At 42.1% G+C, this 22,073-nt stretch overlaps 1 protein-coding gene across 3 annotated transcripts in view; it reads left to right on the plus strand.

Annotated features, from left to right (window-relative positions):
* Positions 1-22,073, plus strand: part of RSPO2 (R-spondin 2) — a 168,513-nt gene that overhangs the window by 73,734 nt on the left and 72,706 nt on the right. For 2 of the 3 annotated variants that reach the window (XM_037892127.2, XM_043539179.1), the window contains 2 exons: positions 9,121-9,264; positions 12,777-12,965. In XM_037892127.2, the coding sequence (XP_037748055.1) occupies positions 9,121-9,264; positions 12,777-12,965 (333 nt within the window). The remainder of the gene's footprint in view (positions 1-9,120; positions 9,265-12,776; positions 12,966-22,073) is intronic. The other variant, XM_037892128.2, reaches the window with a different exon arrangement.

Here is a 22,073-nt window from a genome sequence, read left to right on the forward strand (position 1 = left end):
TTCATTTCCCTCTCTCTCCAAAACCAGCCAAAGCTCACAGCATTCCTCCTTTTCTTGTCCTCTCTCCCTTCCCAAAGCTACACTACTTAATCCTTCTCCATCCCCCTCATCAGCTTCTCCTTCATTCCCCAATTTCTTGTCAGTCTAGGCTAGTCTACATTACAAGCACAACATCGGCACAACTGCGCCGATGCAGCTGCGCTGCTGTAGCATGTCTGGTAAAGACACTCTATGCTGATGGGAGAGAGCTGTCCCATCGGCATAATTACTCCACCCCCACAAAAGGCAGAAGCTATGTAGGCGGGAGAGCGTCTCCTGCTGACATAGCACCGATGTGGACAGTGCTTAGGTCGCTGTATCTTGCATCACTCGGGGGAGGGGGTATTTTTCACACCCCTGAGTGACATGAATTTTATTGACATAAGCTGTAGTGTAGACCTGCCCCTTGTCTCCCACTTGCTATTCTTGCCTCTCTCCCTCCTTCTGCTGCATATACAGTAGATTTCTCCCCACTCTCTTTCCTCCCTGCCTTCCATCAAACAGTCCTCAATGTTGTCCCTTCCACACATGCAACTCCCCTCACACACGCACTCTTTCACCTCCCTGTCTCCCTTCTCTCCCCCGCCTCAAATTCTCCCTACTTTTGTCTTTAAAGTAACCTTGTTATGAAGGGAGGGTAGGATTGACTATTCAGTGACACTATGTACATTTAAAAACAAAACAACACAACAACAGCCGTCCCTCAGAAGCTAGATTTTTCATGAAAAAAGGTAGAGGCAGTATGATTGTTTACTAGTAGCCTTTTTTTAGAATTGAAATAGCATTTTCTGATCTTAAAATTCATTATGCTGTGCTTATTAGAACAGAAACCTACATTTGCAGGCCTTTCTTTCTCTAAACCTAAATGCAAATATAGATTAAAGCATTTGGAATTTAGGCCTCTCAAGTACTCTGTATTATATAGAGCACTTTGGATTCCGCTGTGAGTTCTAAACATATTCCAGCATGACCTTTGCTTATTCCATGTTTTTTGTAAGCGCAATTCAGCTAATTTTGTATTACCAAACTAGCTGTAAATTGACCATGGAATGATTGTTCTCGCATCTGGTGACCCTTCCCCCATGCACTGTGGGTATTTCTACACAGCACACTAAGCCCAGGCTCTGGCTCAGGTTTAACCCAAACACACCTTCTGTCCACACAGATATTAGTCTGAGTCATGTCCAGAGGGGTTCCTGGCATGATAGGGGGTGGGTCAGAGCTTGTTCCACTGTAACACAAGTCAAAGCCCACACATTTTGCAGCGTGCACATAGCTAGGGTTGCCAACTTTCTGACTGCAGAAAACCGAACACCCTGGCCCCACCCCTGCTCCTTCTCTGAAGCCCCGCCCCTGATCACTCCATTGCTCGCTCTCCCTCACCCTCACTCACTTTCACTGGGCTGGGGCATGGGGTTGGGGTGTGGGAGGGGGTGAGAGCTCTGGTGTGGGGCCGAGAATGAGGGGTTTGGGGTACAGGAGGGGGCTCTGGCTTGGCAGTTCAGAGCCCGGGAAGGGGTATGGGCTCAGAGAGGGAGTCAGGGCGTGTGTGGGGGACTCTGGGCTGGGGTTGAGGTGCAGAAGCAGCTCCAGTTGGGGGTGCGGGCTCTGCGGGGGGCGGGGATGAGGGGTTTGGGGTATGGGAGGGGGCTCAGAGTTGGGGGGGGCATGAGGCCTCCTGCTGGGGGGTGTGGGATCTGGGGTGGGGCTGGGGATGAGGGTTTTGGGATGGAGGAGGGGGATCTGCCCTGGGGCCAGGGGGTGTGGGGTGCAGGCTCTGGGAGGGAGTTTGGGTGAGGGAGGGGGCGCAGAGCTGGAGTAGGGGGTTGTGGTGTGGGAGGGGGTGAGGGGTGCAGGCTCTGGGTGGCGCTTACCTCAGGTGGCTCCCAAAAGCAGCTGGCATGTCCCGCTGGCTCCTAGGCAGAAGCGTGGCCACCCCCGCCTGCGGGCACCACCCCCACAGCTCCCGTTGGCTATGGTTCCCGGCCAGTGGGAGCTGTGATGCCACCACTTGAGGCAGATGCAGCATGTGGTGCCCCTGTGGACACCCCTGTGCCTAGCAGCCGGACATCCCAGCTGCTTCCAGAGCTGCACAGAGCCAAGACAGGCAGGGAGTCTGCCTTAGCTCTGCTGCGCCACCGACCAGACTTGTAACAGCCCGGTCAGCAGTGCTGACTGGAGCCGCCAGGGTTCCTTTTTGACCAGGCGTTCCAGTCGAAAACCAGACACCTGGGAACTTTAGATACAGCTCAAGTACAGGCCACCCGACTTTGATCTGGAGAGTCTGCACATAGTATCCCACAATCCTCTGAGCTGTACTTCCCAGCCCTTCAATTCCAAAACTTATCACTCGCTTCCCAGGAACAGGAAGCAATCTATTGGTTGAAATGCAGCTGCTTGGCATTTAGCCCTTCATTTCCACATGGCCTACTCAAATTGGAAAAATAATCAGCACTAGGAATTAAGTTAGAGAAAATGATCACCAAAACACAGGCTCCATGCACTGGGATCTGGAATTAACTTAAGATCTGAATTTGTAGTTTGAATGTCTCCACTCTTGATTCAGTCTTAAAAAATGACAAACATATCAGTCCCTTAATGCTTGTTGTCTTTTAAAAGCAGACTTAGCATTTTACTATTAGAGACAAGAAGACAAAACAGATCAGAAAAATTTATTAATATCACTTTGGTTCCTCTGTTTATTACCCTTGAATGCCACTGTAATTTGAGCATAATTTGCTAGTACAGCCTTTGTTCACCACAATTTTTTAATGCCCCATTTATGTAATTGTCTATAAATATTAATTTTATTCCCCTCGGATTTATTTTCTGGCCTTCGAATAAACTGGCACTAAAAATTTGGGTCAGTGTTAATGGGATTATTAAGGCTGAACTCTAATATTTTATAACTGGGATCTAAGGATATTTCTCATGGCAGATGATCAATTTGACCTTAAGCAGTCCTATCTGGAACAGAATGAAACTTGTCAGGAAACACTATCACCTTTGAAAAAATTGATGAATTTTGATATGCAAAGCATTGTGGATAAAATTTTCAAAAACACCGTAGTCCCATTTTCAAAAGTGACTTGGGCACTTGGAGCATAAATCTCATTGAAAGCCAGGACTTAGGTTCCTAAATCATGTAGCTGTTTTTGAATTTCTCCCTTGTGACAATACTACAAAGTTAGACCGTCTTAAATTTCTGTATACAGGCTCTTCCCTGATTATGATTTTGTCTTCCCCTCTGCTGCTTCTTCCCTTTTGAAAAAGGAGAAAATTCTGACCTAAGAAGATGAGTTAGAGTCCAATCAGCAGTCTTCTGTTAGTCATTTGACCCTACTAAGTCAGTGGGTATAGCTTCTGGTGGTTGGGTGTTAACAGCGATTCCCTTATCATGAGCCAGTGCAGTGGATAAAGCTCATGCTTGGTGGGCCTGGGTTCAAGATCTCTAGTAGCCAACTTGTGTAGAGGGTGTGCTGTGGCTGCATCAAGGATGAGGAATGGTCACTGTGCACTACTCTCTAGTGATCCTTGGCTGCTGATGGCCCTTTTGGGGCTATTATAAATTGTGGTGAGGATAGCCCCCCAGCAATCCTAAGGCTCATGGGAGTGTACTGTGCTGAGTGGCAGTGTGATACAGCTGAGTATCTGGGTATTAGAACTCTTAAAATAGTGCATAAATGGTTTTTCATTATTCTCCCCTTCCCCTCTCAAATTGAATCTGGACTAGGTTACATGGTAAGAGTCTGGTAATCAGAATCAGCCATCTTCATTAGAAAAAAAAAAAGAAAGAAAGAAAGAAAGTGAACTGGAGCCGCTCTAAGTGGAAATTTCAATTAAACCTTAACTATGGAGCTGCTACCAGTGCCTCCATAATAGAATTATAACATTGGGGACTTTGCGGTAATACAATAAAACAAAAACTCAAACCAAACCAAAAAAAAAAAACCCACCACCCTCAAAAAACTCTGAACTGCCAAAAAAGGCAAAATAAAGGATGGAAATAAGACAGGAGTTTTGAATTATGATCAAGAAACTGAAATGGAATAGAATGATTAATTTAATTTTTAAACATGCTCTTTGCAAATGTTCTGTTAAACCAAACCAGGGAAGGTTTTAAGGGAGTTTCCATAAAATCAGGCGAAGTGAAAATTCATCTAGCAAGAATATAATACTTTTATCAAAGGGTGCTTTTAGCAAGTGATTTTTCATTTAAAACAACAGTACACAAATGAGTCATAAGTTTAAGGCCAGAAGGAACCACCAGATCTAGAAATGAAATCAACTTCAAAACATGTTATTCCCTCCTCGTTTTCTAAGTAATAGTTAATGCATTATTTCAAGTGTACATTTGCGTCACTTGGATGTGAGGGAGGGTCACATGATGCTAATTTTTCTTTTCATGTTGTGTTCTGCACCTCATCATTGGACTAAATTATTTGGAAAGACCTTGATGTCCTTTCAAACTGTCTTGTGTATGTGGGCAAGAAGCAAATGTTTTTATGAATATTTAAACATACTGGACATTTGATTCAAGCATTGCAATTAATGAAATATTTGCAATGCATGTTGAATATAACAAACGTGCATTGCAATTAACTGTTGCAGGACTGTCATCAGAGCAAGTCACTTTATGGCCTCATCTTGAAAGTGCTCGTTAACCTGGGAGAGGCTCTTAATTTGCAGTCCATGTGCATTGTAGATTAAGTATTAAGGGCATAGTCCTTAACCCAGACAAAATGCCTGCCATTATTAGTTATAATAATAAATATTTCTGTTATCTTCCAACCAAGGATCTCAGTTTATTTTGTGGACATGAAGCAATTTAGGTTGACTTTAACAGGAGTTTTGCCTGAATAAGGACTGTGGAAATCTATTTCCTGCAGGGAATAGCTAACTCAGGATCAGGGTTGATGGGTGGAAGCTGATAGCCAGTGAGAACATGTATCACTTCCTAGCCTTCTCCTCATACACAGATGCTAGGCCCCCAGGATATCCATTCAGGCATAAAAGTAGAGGAAATGATACAGCAGGGCAGCTGACTATCTCCTTTTTGGCAACTAAATTTTGGGTAAGCACCCAAACCTTTGGGCATTTATCTAAACAGAGGATCTGAATGTCATTTTGAGGCTCCCCTGGGACTAATGCTAACAGCAGACTACGCACATAGAAAGACTGAATGGTCATGGGTTAGGGGATTAGCCTGGGATCCAGAAGACCTATGTTCAATTTCCTGTTCTGCCACAGATTCCCTGTGTGACCTTGGGAAAATAACTTAGTCTCTCGGGGTTCCAGCTGTACAATGGAGAGATGCACTTCCTTACTTCACAAGGAGTTTGTGAGGATAAATACATTAAAAGATTTTGAGAGTCTCAGATACTACGGTAATGGGAGCCATGAGGCTATGTCTGCACTGAATTATGGGTGTGATTCCTCTGCCCGTGTACACATACTCACACTAGCTCTAATTTAGCTAGTTTGAGTATAAGTAGCAGTGCAGCCAGGGTAGCACGGGAAGTGGCAGTGGATGCACGGCTTAGCTGTGCTAAGTACATACAGACGGGGTTTCCGGCAGGTTTGTACTTGTTTTGGCTCAGCCGTACCGCCACTACCACCACCAATGCTACCGTAACTACACTTTATGAAAGCTAGCATGAGTATGTGCACACAAACAGAGAATCACAGCCCTAGCTCACAGTGTAGACGTAGCCTAAGATAGATAGATCTGTAAAAGGGAGGTAGAGCCTGAAGAGCTATTGCTTCCACGTGGCAGCTGTATTATTACATATTGTATGTTGAAGACCTCTCAGTAAGCTAATTTTGAGCTCTGCATATGTAACCTTTGGATGGGCTAGAGTTCACTTCATTTCCTGTCTCCGGTGCCCTAAAAAAAACAACCCAACTCCCACAGAAAGTAGCTGGAGACCCAGAGATCAGTCTCTAAGGATTTTCAGCAAGGATTGCACAGGGTGAACCTCTCCACATTCAAGTCCCAAAAGGAACTAAAGAAATGAATTTAATTAAATAACTTTATAAAATCTTATGAAAAAGAAACAACTAATAATCACACTTCTACAGCATGACATGGCTATTTTATATTCGCCAGACATTACTTTTACAGTTATATATAAACACAAATAAAGAAAACAAATTAAAATCTGAACAGTTCAGTCCCCACAGAAATACAGTGAGAAGACATTGAGAGTTCCCAAAAGCTTAGGTTTTGTTCACCTAAGTCTCAGTTAGAGTCTTTGATCACCAAATCTATAGAGTCTGCTGAGTATAAAACATCTTCCCTCCACTTGCTTGTAGGAATCTTTAGATGGAATCCATGCAGACTCTTCCTCCGCTGATATCCCTGCTAGCCAGTCAACTAACTCATTAACCAATCACTCAGTTAAGTGTATAGATTTAAAGAAAACCGTGTTACAAGAAGATACAAAACTTTCCCTATTACTACATTTAAAGAAAAGTTGGTGAATCAGACTAGTTGAGACAATTTAACTAGAACAGTTTGGCTAAAATCAATCAAAGCATACAGTTAAAATAAAGTTATTTTTCCCTCCCAATTTCCCCTTGCTATAATTAGCATTGTCCATGCTTCCCAGTTAGAGGGTTAACAATATCACTAACCTGCTGCAAAATGCTTCAGAGTTAGGAACAACAGCCTGCCTGCTCCTGCTCCTAGGCTCAGCTTCTCCAAACCCACACAGGGCACATGGCCTTCTGCAAAGCAGCTGCCCTGACTGCTTGCCCTCATGGAGTCTGACCCCAGCAACCGGGAACCTATTGGAGCCGACCCAAAACTATCACACCCAATTCCAATACGCCTAGCAACAATGACCCAGACGCAACTCACTCCTACCTCCTCCCAATGGGTCTCTCAGAGATATCTCCCTATTAGACACATGGGTTACACATAATCACAAAGGGGTCCCAAAGTTCAAATTACTTTTCCTGTGCAAACTGCTTTTAACTTATAGTCCAACATCACAATAAGAGTTGCTGTAAAATGCCTTCTGTTTCCCTAGCTGCTGCAGAAGATAAAACGTGCCATCAATTTAAGTGGCCCTATTGTAACTTTTGGCCCTCTAAGGTTCAAGAATAAATACTAAAGTCCTTGTATTTAAAGAATTTATAAACTTGCATAGTTCTTAGAGGAATTTACAAATAGCTATTTCAGAAGAAGCACACTGGATCAACTAGCTCCTCTGGATATATTGATGCAGTTTATGTATTTTAAAAAGGAGTAAAATATTTCAAATAATATACATGATTTATAATGTGTGTGTGACTCTTATTTTATCAATGGATTTTTCTATTAGCTTTTGGACATTTTGCCCTGGCAATTGTGTGTGTGTGTGTGTGTAGACTGCTAACCAAAACCTTGCAGAAAGAGCAATACTATTTTATTTAATTATTCCATAAAATAGCCTTTTAAGTATCCCTAGTTTTCAGACCTCTCTGTGTGTATATATCTAAATTTCTCTCTCTCTAAATCACCTGTTCCCCTTTTCATGTGTGATGGCTCATTTATAAACCAGGAAGTTATATTCCTGTTTTATATACTAACTCAATATCTATCTTAAAGGTTTTCATGGTTACTGATTTCTGAGTGTTTACCTTTTTTCAAGTAATAAACACCCTTAATCATCTTTTTAGTAACAGCTCTAATATCTGTATCAGAAAGCTAATATCCTAGAGGTCCAGTGAAAGTTTAGGAAGCACAAGACAAGGAGGATTGGTCCTTAGATCTGTTGCTTTGGGGAAGCAGAAGCCTCTTCCCTGCCAGCGTCCTACTTTGTGCATAGGACCAGATCAGAGTCCTTGGGATGAGGGAGAGCCTATACTTTGTCTTAGCTTATATATCCTCAGCAAAATTAGATTTAGTTACCTTTTTCCTATTTAAAACAGAGTGGGTGACCCATATATAAACTGGGTCATATGATGTCTTGTACACAGAAGGTTGAGAAGCAATTTCTTGAGACCTTAACAGATTGCTCCTTGAATATTGCTTCTGGGACACACATGAGCAGCAGCGATGTAGACTTAAGTAACACAAAGGCATCAGCTTGATATGTAACTATAGCTGGGCAGTCAGTAAAAGCAACCAGTCTATAATAGTTTCAGCACCCTCAGCACAGCTAGCACTGTGACTATATATTTTAGAAATGGGGAGAGAAAGCTAGTCAACAACCGAGGAAGGAAATCAAAATCCTGAGATGCAGCATGGAAGCTACTTACATATGCTGTAAAAGAGATGTATGGCATGTATATTTCTAACAAAAAGAGAAGCAGAAAGTCAGGTTACTGGGTGCTAAATGCTATTTGCAAATAAAATCTGGAAGAACTGTGTATCTGTACCATAGCATATGGATTCATATGTGAGTTTAGAAATCAAAAATAGCATAAGAAAACATTCTCAAGTGGCTGCTAATAGTCTGTTCATGGTCAACTAATGGAAATGATTTGGACCCTGTGTGCAACGATAGGCAACAATGATATATGTTAACACATTATCGATTCCTCTTTCTCCAAATATCTCGCTCTTCCCCCACAAATGTGTTTAAATGCAAGTGGGGGGTAGGAGGAGGAAACCACAACAAAATATAGTTCTATTAAACCCAATGTTACCCCACACAGGAGGATAGTCAACTCAAAAGTTTCACTTTTTAAAAATGTTCTTGTACCTACTGTTTAAAATCTAAGGCAAGACAAAAAACAGACATTTTAACTTCTTTATGCGTTTGGCAGCTCTTTGTGCATAGTCAACTTCACAATTTCCACTATTGAGTCAGTTTCTGTTGTTTGGGAGTATTTTTAATATAGCAACCAGGAAGAGAAAAAAATATATGTTTTAAAAATAGGAAAATGTAGTTCTAAAATCACAGAAAATAGCATGAGGATTCTGGGGCAAATGTGGTAGCTAAAGGTAATTTTTTAAAAAAATACTGGGTGGATTTCAGGGTGACAGCATCCCTTTTTAAAATTCTTCTATATTTGCTATTTCATTGCTTTACAACTTGTGTTTTCATGTTTGGCCTTATTCTAACTGAAAACTTTTAAAATATATCTCAGGATGCAGAATAGAAAACTGCGACTCTTGCTTTAGCAGAGACTTTTGCACCAAATGCAAAGCTGGCTTTTACTTACACAGAGGCCGTTGTTTTGGAGAATGCCCGGATGGATTTGCATCCTTAGAGGAAACTATGGAATGCGTGGGTGAGTGTCTTTGTACAACTCTATCATAGTAGTTATTTTAACACCTGTATCTTTATGAAATGCCTGCTGGATTTATTCTGCACTTCTGATTTCAAAATGCCTTATTAATTGGGACTGAAATTTATAATAGTCTTGTGCTGACATTTTGAGTTCTCTAGATATTAAAGGGGACAAGTTCAAGTAATTACATCACACAATTTTTTTTTCTTACTAACGTTGGTGTATATATACTAGATGAAACTACTACTGTCATCTCTTTTTTATTTCAATAAATTAGTCACTGTTCTCAAAAAACCTCTCTCTCTCTCTAACATTGTGACTTTCTCTAGATTTTTAAATAGCACACTATGGGGTGCTCTGCCCTACCCCTACATCAGAGTTTGGTCAATTTTGTTATAAGTCACCATCCTCAGGGTCTTATACCTTGGCTTTTTAAAAACCTCATCGTCCTGAAAACTTATAAATCAGGCATTTACATATAATATATATAATTATGGGGTTGGTGCACTCCTGCTGGCTGAGTTCATACTGAGCAGGGAATTTTAACTCTGCCTTTATTCAGCTTTTTCTGAAGCCCTCTTCTCTTTTCCATGTCACATGTGTAGAGGGCAGGATGGGAGCAGAGAGAGGATTTGTATTTCCAGTTCCTGGTCCTTGCTGGGTGGCCCTAATAGTGCTGCTAATCCCAGTGTGTTCTCTCTGCCTCTCCCCTGTATCCCCAAGCTGTTGGAGGGAAAAATAGGAGCCCATGAAACCTGGCGGGGGTTACTCCTTGTGAGGCTCAACAGCCAAGAGGAAAAGTACATGTGCTTCCACATCGACACACACAGGGCACATGGGGTAGAATTAAAGGACGGAGATAGGGAAACTGAATTCACCTCAACACCTCCCAATGTTCGAATCGCTCCCATATGCAAAAGTACGGTGAGTACTAACTGCAGATTCTGTAAAAGCTACTGAACTGAATTCCTGCCATGGCTTTGGATTTACTTCAGAAAAGGAGCGACTCCCAGTTTAAAGCATATAAAGTTTAAAGTTTATAAAACTGAGCCAGCGTTGCTGACTCTGAGTGAGTCTCATGATATTTGATATTTTTGTTAAAGTTCCAGCTCGTAATGTGAGGCGCTGTCTCCTGATAGCCTAGTGGTCAGGGCAGGCCTGGGCTGAGGGTAGCGCTGGGACTGAGATTCGAGGACAGGCTGGGGTCAGAATCAAGATCATAGTCTGTAGACAAGCCAGAAGTAGTACTGTAGCCAAAGCCCAGCTGCAGGCCAGAGGTTGAAGCTGGGTGGTTAGAAACCAAATCAGTACTGTAGCTGGAGTCCAGATACAAGCCAAAGCTGGGTAGTCAGAGTCCCATGAGGTCAGGAGGTGGAGGCAAGGCCTGGAGCAAGGTCAGAGCAGGGCAAGGACAAGACTGGAACAGGGCTTGGGCAAGGCTGGGACAGGAGCAGGCTGAGAGAATCTGATACACTGGGAGACAGCAAGAGAGTTCCTGGACAGGTAATGCTATTATACAGACTGCTCTACAGCTCTGACCGGGCTGGGAAAATATCAGAGCCTGGGGGGTCATCTGACCCAGGCTCCACTCAGGGATAGATTGCTGCCACATGCTTGATGGCTGAGTCACAGCAGGCGCTGGGAAAGGTAAGTCAGTACAGCTGGGTTTTTGCTGCATATCTGCATGCTCACTGCAGTTCTGTTGGAGGGGGATTCATTGAGGCTTTGGGGATGGGACTCTGTGGGCCTGCCTTTACTAAAGGCCCTCCCCTGCAGCATCAGAGGGAGGGGGAACCAGACTCAGGCATCAACTAATGACTACGGACAACAAAAGAAAAAACAGGATGGGAGTGAAGGTCACAGGGATAAAATCTGGGATCCAAAGGGGAACACTGAGCAGAGAACCTCAGACAGCACTCACTGCTTCTCCAGGGAGCCAGTGGACACAGCCCAGAGGAACTTTGCCTGGAGATGTGACTTGAAAAGGGATCAGAAATAGGCTCCCAGTCGCAACCCCTCCTGCCCCTGCATCCAGCTTCCGCTTCCGGGTATGGTAGAGGACCACCTTGGCCAGCACCAGGAGGAGGTTGACGAGGAGGTCTCGTGACTTCATAGAACCACAGATAGGGTGTGTATAGATCAAGATGTGTGGGGGGAAAAGTGCAGCCAGAACTTAAGGTTTTGGAGGCGCTGGACGAAGGGCTTCTCCAGTCTCATGTACCCTATATAAATGCACCAGGGTCTTCCTCTCACTGCAGAAGGGGCAGGTGTCTGGGGAGGTGGTGAACCATTCCAGGTATACATTTGTGCTCACAGCTTCATGAAGGAGCCACCAACTAATATCCCCAGCAGGCCGTGGGATCAGAGTGGAATACTTACCCTCCAATTGGTGTCAGGGTGGAACATGAGGGCAAGGAAATGCAGGATGTGGCGCACTAGTGCATACAGATGTTTCCTGGGGGTGATTCAGAGGCAGATCAGCTGCATGTTGTGCAGCTGGTTCAGGTGGTACGTCAAGGGTGGCTGGGGAGGCTTGCAGGGCAGGGGCCCGATGGTGGGGTCCAGAGGGCCAGGTGCAGGTGGGGAGTATCCTCCCGCAGGACTCGAGGAAAGTGCAATAGGTGGGCAATAAGGCTGCCCTTACCTCTTGGAGCACACGATAGGGAACACGAGGGTGGTGAGTCCCATGCACTGGCTGAGCACTATGGAGTCCACCCAGTCCCTTCAATCATAGTCTAGGAGGTCTCTGATCCTGGTGGCACTAGCCAGGACCAACCTCCGGTGCACCGAGGGGGATTCCACCACCTGCACACCAAACAGGATGTCGTGGAGCAGGGGTTCTGCAAGGAAGTCCTCCTCCTCAGCAGCTGCCACAGACCTATCATGGATCTGTTGGAGAGGCAGCTGAGTGAGCAGCCCTGGTTTGATTGTGGATTTGCCTCACATCTGGAATCATGTCATGTGAGACTGTTTTCATTTTTATAAAAACTGAGCCTTTATGTGAACAACAGTCTCAGAATATGCCCACCAATCAAAGTTTCAAAAGACCATTCTTTTTGGTACAAAAACTACTTTGTACACTGCTTGAGTAGAAGACACAGATTGTAACTTCTGGATGAACATTTTTAGTTTCAAAGGATAGACAACCTAAAAATACAAGCTGGAATCTTCTGGTTACAATAGTGTCAAATATAAAACAGGCACCATTTGATGAGAGAATTGTTACAAAACCATGAAAATAATGAAAGTCATGAAGAGGGAATTGTTACAGAGAATCTGTGGTTGGGTAGTTGTTGTCTGTGTCAGTTTTTAGGATAATTCAGGTTTCTGATACAATTACCTTGTAAAAACTGCAAACTAAAATCATAATATGAGATTTCACCGAACAATAAATTTTACAAGCAATAACTTCTAATTTAATACTCTTGCTAGTTAGAATTGCCATGTATTGTGAAAGAAAGACACGGATACAGACAAAGCCCACTAATTTATGACCTGTTTTGCTTTATCAGAAGGCTGTGAAGTGGGTCCATGGAGTGAATGGGGAACTTGCAGCAGAAATAACAAAACCTGTGGATTTAAATGGGGTCTGGAAACAAGAACAAGGCAAATTGTGAAAAAGCCAGCAAAGGACACAATACCTTGCCCAACCATTGCAGAGTCCAGAAGATGTAAAATGGCTGTGAGGCACTGTCCAGGAGGTAAGAACACTCCCCACTAAACAATTTTTTGAGCCTTTTCTAATTTAAGTCCCATTTATAACTGGGAAACAGAGCTATATAGTCCAAGCAAGAGAGAAAATGCTGCCCTTACTCTACCTTGTGCAGTTATGCATGGGCAAAAAGGCAGCAGAACCACACTACTGCACACAGAGCCAGTCCACTGGGGAGCGGGGGGCAAGAGGGGGTGCAATGCATAATGGCACTTTTTCTTCTCCCCCTACATTCCTACCTATCTCATCCTAATGGTTTAAAATTTCTCTCTCTCAATGCAGCGTCTTCATTTATTGTATGTAAAACATATTCAATATGTTTATGTGCTGGGTAAAAATGTTCAGCCCTTTAAACCACATTAAACAAAACTACTAGCTACCCTACGTCTTTTTTAAAAAGACAGGGCATACTGAATAAGTCAAGCATTATTGCTTAGATTTAGCTAATTTTATCTTTTACCACTTTCATTTATAGATTGTTAACCTAGTAAACCATAAAACTCAATATGTTGGATCTATGGATGATGACAGTGCTTTATGTGATCCAAATTTTGAATAGCTGGAAATACATATACTACTTGCAGCTCTACTTTGTCTGCAAATCTAAACGCTATTCTTACACAAAGTGAAAACATGGGAATTTTAATCCTTGTTTACAGAGAGGAAATGTGAGGCAAATCATTTTTACTTTTAATATAACAAATCAGCAATATTTGACTAGATTAATAGCCAGTGAATATTGTTGTCACATCAATACAATATTTTATTCCATATATACCTGTTTATCATGTGGTTAAAAACTTGTCAGCCTATAGTGTTCATTCGAAACCACTAAAGTTTTGTTTACAAAACTAGCAGCAGAACACTCTCTCCTTTGAAAAATAATTCGATACCATTTTGTCAGCAATTTAAATGTAGCCCAAACAAGAAGCTACCATACAGACTCCTGATACTGCTTTAAAATTAGTTGTACTACACTTTAACATACATCCAGTATTGTTCTTTTTTATTATTTATGTGTTTATTTACAATTTGTAAAGCCCTGCTCTTGTTTCAGAGTTGGGCTTTCCATTTTCCATGACTTTTTCAAGGGTAATTAGCTGACACATTAAGAAAGGGGAAAACTTTGTCTGAATATCAGGAAAAAAACATCCTGGGAGTAAGATCTGTTATGGTGTGGAAGAATTGCCCAAGGGGAGTGATGAGAGCCCTGCCTCCTGAGACATTTAAACTAAACAGGGGGAAAACCCCACTAGGAAATGCACTGGGAGAGCAGTCCTGCATTGATGGATATTTGTGGGGGAAGAGAGGAGGCAGGCAGGAAAGGCAGAATCGGAAGTTGAACTGGGCTGATTCACGGTAGCTCAGTGAGCTGGTATTTTTTCCAGGAGGCTACCATCTTGTGCCCCAGAGTCTGCTTGCTAAATCTTTAGTACTCCTCAATAACTTTCAGAATGCAAATAACATGTAAACCAATGTAATCATGTTTGCTTCCGTTTGCTGACAGCCTGAACTGATAGCTGATATATGTAAATTGGCCTGTTGATTTCAGTAGTGTGCTAATTCTGCAGTCCAAAAGTGATAATGATGAGATCTGATTTGTTAGCTGTCCTTCTGCTAGTACAAAATAAAGGAAGGGGATTATCACATTATGAAGATCTATACAGTGTACTTTGAATTACTTCCTGTTTTGAGGCTTTCTTTTGGTGTTTCTGGTGCATGGAGGTTAGTTTACGGGGTGGAGTTTGGGAGAATACCAGATTTTTTTTTCTCCAGTTCAAACTCTAGATAGGACAGATACAACCATATAGGTTTCCACCCCTACCCCTTCCCCCTTGTGATTTGAGACACATGGGTGAAGTTGTGTATTCAAACAGGAATTCATGCATGTAATGGCCAGTTATGCAGGGGTGCTGGAACAATTTGTATAGTGGAGGTGCTGAGAACCATTGAACCAAACTGTGAACCCTGGATATGATGGAAAGCACTTCAAGCCCCAGGGGTGCGGCAGTTCCATCACCTTTGCAGTCATGTTGAGAGTTCCCTGAAAATGGCTTTTTACAGGTGATTTTCAGTCAAAGTCCTGATAATTTGCTTCACAGAATCTGCTATTGGCCCACAGTATTCATGTGGGTGCTTCAGTGCAGAAGCAACACTGTTTCAGAAATGTTTAATATCTGGGGTCTATATTTCTTATCTGTCTGAGTTTTAAAAGAAGGGGAAAAATCTTGTCTACCCATCCAGCCCATGGATTAGATCCTTCATCTCCTCTGTGTGACAGGAATCCTGAGGCAGGAGCTGACCCAGTACCCTGTCACTCAAATCCCCACTAATAAAGGTTAATTGGGACCTAAATAGAGGATCAATTAACAGGTGGAGCCACAGTTGAATGGCTAATTAGAGGGAGAGGCAGCCCCCGCAGCTAGGAGCAGATAAATAGAGAGGAAGGAAGCCCTGGAAAGGGTAGAGACCCTGAAGGAAGGCAGAGCTGGCTGCTGCTGCCACCTTTCCCCCAGACGCAAGAGGGGGAGCTGGCTGGGATGTGTAAATATGTAGACAGCACTACAAGCAATGGCCTGCTAGAACAGTATAATAAAGCACAATGATGATGGAAGTGGCCTGGAGTGAGTGTGGTCTGTATCTAAGGCAAGAAAGACTCACAGAGGACTCCCTACGGCACTGTTTTAATTGTAAGGCAGCTATGGTAAGCCTTCTCATATTGAGTCAAGAAATTCATGGGTCATGCCCAAGTTAAGTTCTTTGACCATATATTGAAGATTTTATTCACTAGGTCAGTGGTTCTAAACCTTTCCAGATTACTGTACCCCTGAAGCCTGTGCCCCACCACGCAGAGCTGAAACATGTAACTTGGCTTTGTGGAGCCTCCTGTGGTGTGGCTGCCACCCCCTAATGCCAGACCTGCACATGTGACCTCCCCTCCCAGGTCGCAACCCCCAGGTTGAGAAACATTGATCTGGATGAGTTGGTGTACCCCCTGGAAGACTTCTGCGTGCCCCAAGGGCTACACATACCCCTTGGTTGAGAACGCCCCCACTAGATGACCAAGAAAATATGTTGTAGGCAAATGCAAGAGTTCCATTCAGTGTGGAAGGCCTGCAGTATTGACTGTAGTTGTGGAACCCTACTATTTCCAAGCATCTTATAGCTACTCAATATAGCAGCTATCTCTGGGCATCCCACTTCATGGAGATTCCTCCTTGTCTTTCCGGAGTCCCAGGATTAAGAGCTCATCCTGAATAGTTTTGTACAGAGTACTTATGATAAGCAATTCCTGGTGTGTGATCCTGTAGAACTCTGGACACCATTTAAAGGTACTCTCTCTCTCAAGAGACATTGGCTGGAAGGAGGTGGCCTTTTCTCTGTCCAATATGAGTTCAGCTCCAAAGCTGAAGCTGACTCTTTGCTGTATCTTTTATATTTTAACTGTTTGCACAATAGTAGTCTCAGCGTTTGTCTACATGGCAAGTTACTGTGCAGCAAGTCAGGGTGTGAAACTATAGTGCATGAGCTTGCTGCACAGTAATGTTCCATTTAGACATTGCTGCATCACACTGAAAGTCCCAGAGTGGGCATACTGTACCTTCAAGTAGTAATATGCTAAGCTTCACTATGGACTTTTACTGAGCTGCAGCAGTGTTCACATGGAACTTTACTGAGTGGTAGGCTGGTCCACTGTAGATTCACACCCTGACTTGTCGTGCAGTAACTTGCCATGGAGACAAGTCCTAATATACCATTATTTGATCATATTTTAGTTTGTTAAATGATTGGTCACCAGAAATGTTTAGTTCAATTGTAATATTTTGGGAAGCAAGAAATCAAGTACAATCTGGCTTGGAGAGAATAGAGTCAGTGCTCTTTACAAATATGGCATTGTCCTAATATTACATGTTCTGAGTTTTTAACTTGGGAAAATAAAGGAAACTGTAAGGGAAATAATATTTAGTGACTTTAAGAATCATAATCTCTGTAAATATCTGTTAAGAGGGTATGATAATAACACTTTTCTTCTAATGTTCTGAGTGTATATACTCACAGCAACATGTGGGATATGTATTAGATTATATAACTAAAGATGATTGTAGATTGTGATGAATTAAACTGCGAACAGGAAATAAGGATATTTTTGGTGGAATAGGGTCAAGTAAATGTGCTTTTGACATATGTTTTCTATTTCTGTACATTTAGTTTACATTTCAGTTACTATTTATGTGGTCTGCATTGTACATGATAACTTCAGAAGCATTTTTTTTCTGATTTCATAAATCCTTGCAGGAGAAGGAGTAGAGTTGCATTTACCTTCCATATTATTTGCTTCAGTTCCATATTTATGATGGACTGGGATGTTACCCATCTGTCTGTATGGCTGTGCATCACATAACTTCTGAAGAGGAACCCTTCATCTCTTCCTCAGTGCTTGCAGATGTAGCCTGGGCTGCAAGTAAAAGATAGTTTCACATAGGGCCTTAGTTCTTTCCTGCTTTAAAGTAGGGTGACACACTAATGACTTCAAACAGGTTACCTGACGATATTTTGATTGTCAGTTCTACAGATTAAACTATTATTTCCAATTGGAAATGTCACGTTTGTATTCTGCTAAATGTTATATATATTGCCCTGTTGCATTGGTGTAACATGTCTCATAGGATCACAGGAGTTACAGATGGAAAAGACTATTTAGTTTATCCAGTCCATCCTCCTGCCAATGCCAAGCTGTTGTCTACAGTAAACTTTTTAGTGTTTCATCTAGTCTAATTATTAAGGGTCCCAAGTGCTGTGACTTGCATAGATCCCTAGCCAGAAATATTCCACTGGCAAATATTTGGAAGTTCTCTCTCAAATTCAGCATAAATGTTCCCTTTCATCTCATTAGTCATACTTCTGTCCCCTGTGTACCTCTGTAAATTATTATTCTCCTTCCTTAATGTTTACACCCTCCATCTATTTGTAGACTGTTCTCACATCCCCCATTAATCATTGCTTGGCAAGCTATACATTCCTGGCCCTTTTAATCTTTCATTGTAAATCAGTCCCTCCAGCCTTTGAACATGTTTGTTGTTCTTCTCAGAACTCCCTCCAGTTTGTCTGTATCATTATAGAAACAATGATTGCCATTTTGTGACTAATTATTTTGTAGGCGAGAAAGGAGGTGGGCCCAAGAGATGAGTGTCACATTAAACTCCTCAGCTTCAAGGGGAAAAGTCCTAAGTTTGAAGGGAGTTGTCTCTGTGACAAAGATGTGTAACTGGAAGGAGGAGGACTTCAAATTCTGTGCTGTTTGAGTTGGATTTTGGAAATTGGTTTTCCAGTACTCTTAAATTTCTCTGCAGCACTAGGAGCAGAGACTTCCTATCTATCAGGAACTGAAGGAACAGCAGGGTAAAGCTTCAGTTATTGCCTCTGTCCCTGTGTCAGTTAACTCCAACTGCTAACCATTGGGGAAACTTCTCTGTAAATTTTTAAAATGAAAAAGTAAATATTTATTTTGTTGGACATGTTATATTTAGGAGAGATGAGCATTTGTTTTCTAACATAATTTCAAAAAGTGTGTTAAAGGAGACACTTACATGCACTTTTATTCTGAAAAGCATCAGAAGGCCGCTGTGTATTCAACAACTTTGTGCTCTGGGTATATTCAGAGATCTGCTCCCTGTCTTTGGTAATTAAAGTATATTTGAACTGTTTATTTTACCTCTTGTTAACCCTACTAAGTGAGACCAAGCTGGATTCTGTTCCTCCATCATCATCCACAAAATAATTCAGTAAGTTCCAAGCTTTCTCACCTGTGCAAACATACTGAAGGCAAGGGTACTGCACCGGTGGCACCGAGGGCAGAATTTCAAAGACAATGGGATAGTATGGTTATAACTTGAGGGTATCTGGCCTGCAGAACCTTCGTTATTGACTGTGACGCATTAGGAGGTAAAAACCCACCTTGACTTTCAAAGCTCAGATTGCATTTTCACAGCTGATAGGAAAAAAGTCGCTTGTAAAGTCGCATGCTTTATATGGCAAGTATCAAGAACTAACAAACAGACCTCTCATGATTCTATGTTTACAAAGGTAATTTTCAGAGGAGAACTATATATTGGTGTCTGTGAAGATACTGTCTCTATATTTAACAGCTTCTAATTATCCTACAATAATAATATGTCTTATAGAAACAACTCCATTTCTTCCATGAGTACAAATCTAGATGTCTTTGTTTTCATATTTGCAGTAATATTTTATGTGGGAAAGTTTGTGGTAAAATAATTTGACTTCCACTCAACAAATTAGTCATGGGTAGAGCTGGTCAGATTTTTCTTCCATAGAAAATTTCAATGCGAAAAATAGAAAATTCATTTTCTTTGAAAAATTTCCAGGAAGTTGACTTCATCAAAAATTGGAAATGTTCCACTGGGCAAATCCAAATGAAATATTTCAGTTTGTTGAACCAAATACAGGTTTTGTTTCAGGGCAGTTTGACATTAATCTGTCTGCCTGAACTTCTGCGATGCCTCCTAGGAATTGTGTTTCTTGTGTCTCATGCCCCCATTCTTCCACAAGGACGGCCCTCCTTTTTGGGACTACATCACCCATTATTCACCACAGTCTCCCTTGTTGCTGACTCACTGCAATGCATCGTGGCTGTGGTGCATCGTAAGAGATTTAGTCTAGGTCAGTGAGCCCCAGGCACATAGAGTGGAACAAAATTCTGAGGCACCAGAACTACGTCTGTCATGAGGCACTGGCAGTTCAGGAGAACACAGTTCAATGTTGAACTGAGCAGAAATGAAACATTTCAATTCAGGAAAGTCAGATCGCTTAGTTTCAATTGAAAACATCAACATGAAATGTTTTGTCTGTCAAATCCACTTTCCTTCAATAATAGTTTATGGAAATTTTTTTGATCAGCCCTATTCAGAAATGTCTTTAAATGATATTGATAAAAAGATAACTGGCTGTTTAGCTGATTTAGAGTTAAATACCTTTCCAGCTACTCTGGAACCTTGAGAGCTAATGGTCTGGGATGTCATCCAGTATCAGATTTTTTCTTGAAGAAAACATTTTGACAGGATTAACAACCTCAGCTAAACAGGGCTATAGCTCTGGCTATAATAGAGCTCCCAGGTGGTTCTGTTCTGGCTACATCATGAAATAAGAGTTCTGATGTGTCTTTGCCAACAGATGACTGAGTGTAACCGAAGCCCAACCATTTCTCAGGTGGCAGAGTATATATGATGATTAAAGTTTAATATATGCAGATAAGGCATTTTATTGTGGTTTCTTTACTTAACATGTAAAATTAACAATTTTTAAAGGTTTACTATTTACCTTATTCTAAAATCAGATATTTAGAAAAATATTGCTGTTTGATTAAGTATATTTTATCGGGACAGCTGTAACAAATATTTGGAAACTTCTGTAACGTGTTCAGCCACATTTTGATTATTTGAGTAGTTAGTTCTTAAGGAGAAATAGTTAGTAGCATTTATTTAACTCACATTATTGGAATGTGGAATTGCTGCTTTAGGTTCACTTTTCAGTTAAATATGTTTCAACAGTGTGGGTTTCAACAGTTTTGTAGTATGGATCTGCACCTTCCTAGGTAGAAACAGAGTTACATCAAGGAAAAAAAAGTTACATCAAATGTTAATTGTACATCAACACTTACTGTTACCCCAAGAACACACTCAAGGATCCCAGAGTAGCCTTCCTATTGCTTACTTCTGGGTTCCCAAGATGTTGATCTATTAATTTGTTCCTGCAAGGTGAAATGAGGGGACTGCCTGAGTAGAATTGCCAGGGTTTACCAAGGATTTCCCTATGTCCTTCAGGAAACTCTGATGAAGTGAGCTGTAGCTCACGAAAGCTTATGCTCAAATAAATTGGTTAGTCTCTAAGGTGCCACAAGTACTCCTTTTCTTTTTGCGAATACAGACTAACACGGCTGCTACTCTGAAACCAGAACAGACTAGATCTGTTCACCCTGGGAGGACATGGATACATCCATCTGCTCAAAGGACTGACACCAATGCAGTACTTTTCCAAAACAAAGTATTTTCTTTATTTACTGTAACCAACCTTTCCTAATACAATTAATCTAAGCCTAAATTAAAACATAAATCCCTTAGCACAGGTATACAAATTAAACTACCCAAGACCATAATGTCATAGGTGGAATGGCTTAAGGGATTATATTCTGCAGATATCAATCCTATGCAGGACACTGACAGCAATCTTAGTAAACTCTAAACTTTATATATAGTAATATAAACATACACAGCACAAACACTCATTTTTATTATCCAAAGCATACACATTCATTAACCCTATCACCATGGGTTCTCAAACTTCACTGCACCGTGATCCCCTTCTGACAACAAAGATTACATAACCCCAGGAGGATGGACTGAAGCCTGAGCCTGCCCACGCCCTGCTCCCCAAGGAGGGTGGGCCAAAGCGGAAGCCCCATGGCTTCAGCCCCAGTTGGGGGGGACCTGTAAACTGAGCCACAGGGCCGTGGAGCTCAGGCTTTGGCCCAGTGTGGTAGGACTTGGGCTTTGGCCCGAGGCCCCAGCAAGTCTAACCACCAGCTCTGGTGACCCCATTAAAACGGGGTTGTGACCCACTTTCGAGTCCCAACCCACAGTTTGAGAACCATTGTTCTATACTATAGATAACATGTTTACTCTCTGTAGGCTTCTCTTTGCTCTGTCTAAGGATCCTTCTACTCTGCCTCAGCAGCATTGCTTCTGTCAACCTGCGGTTGCTTCCGCTACTACTTCTGATTCCTTTGCTCTTTTAGGTTTCTTCTGGTTCTCCTGCTCCTGACTTGACTGACTTTTGTGTGCTTGCTCTCTGTCTTTTATACAATTTTTGGCCTGTTCTGATTGGCTTGTTTGCCAATCCTAGTATTAGCATACCTGTTGTCCAATCACCTTCAGACCCTCTCTGATTGGTCTATGAGTATGGACCAATCATAAATGCTAAGTCTTAGTATTATGGGATGTTTACTACTGTGGTTTGGGGACCCTCACCTAGTTTTGGACTGAGCATGTCTGACTGACCCCCTCGCTTCAGTTTTGGAGTG

The sequence above is a fragment of the Chelonia mydas genome, chromosome 2 (genome assembly GCF_015237465.2).
Source record: "Chelonia mydas isolate rCheMyd1 chromosome 2, rCheMyd1.pri.v2, whole genome shotgun sequence".
Taxonomy (NCBI): Eukaryota; Metazoa; Chordata; order Testudines; family Cheloniidae; genus Chelonia; species Chelonia mydas.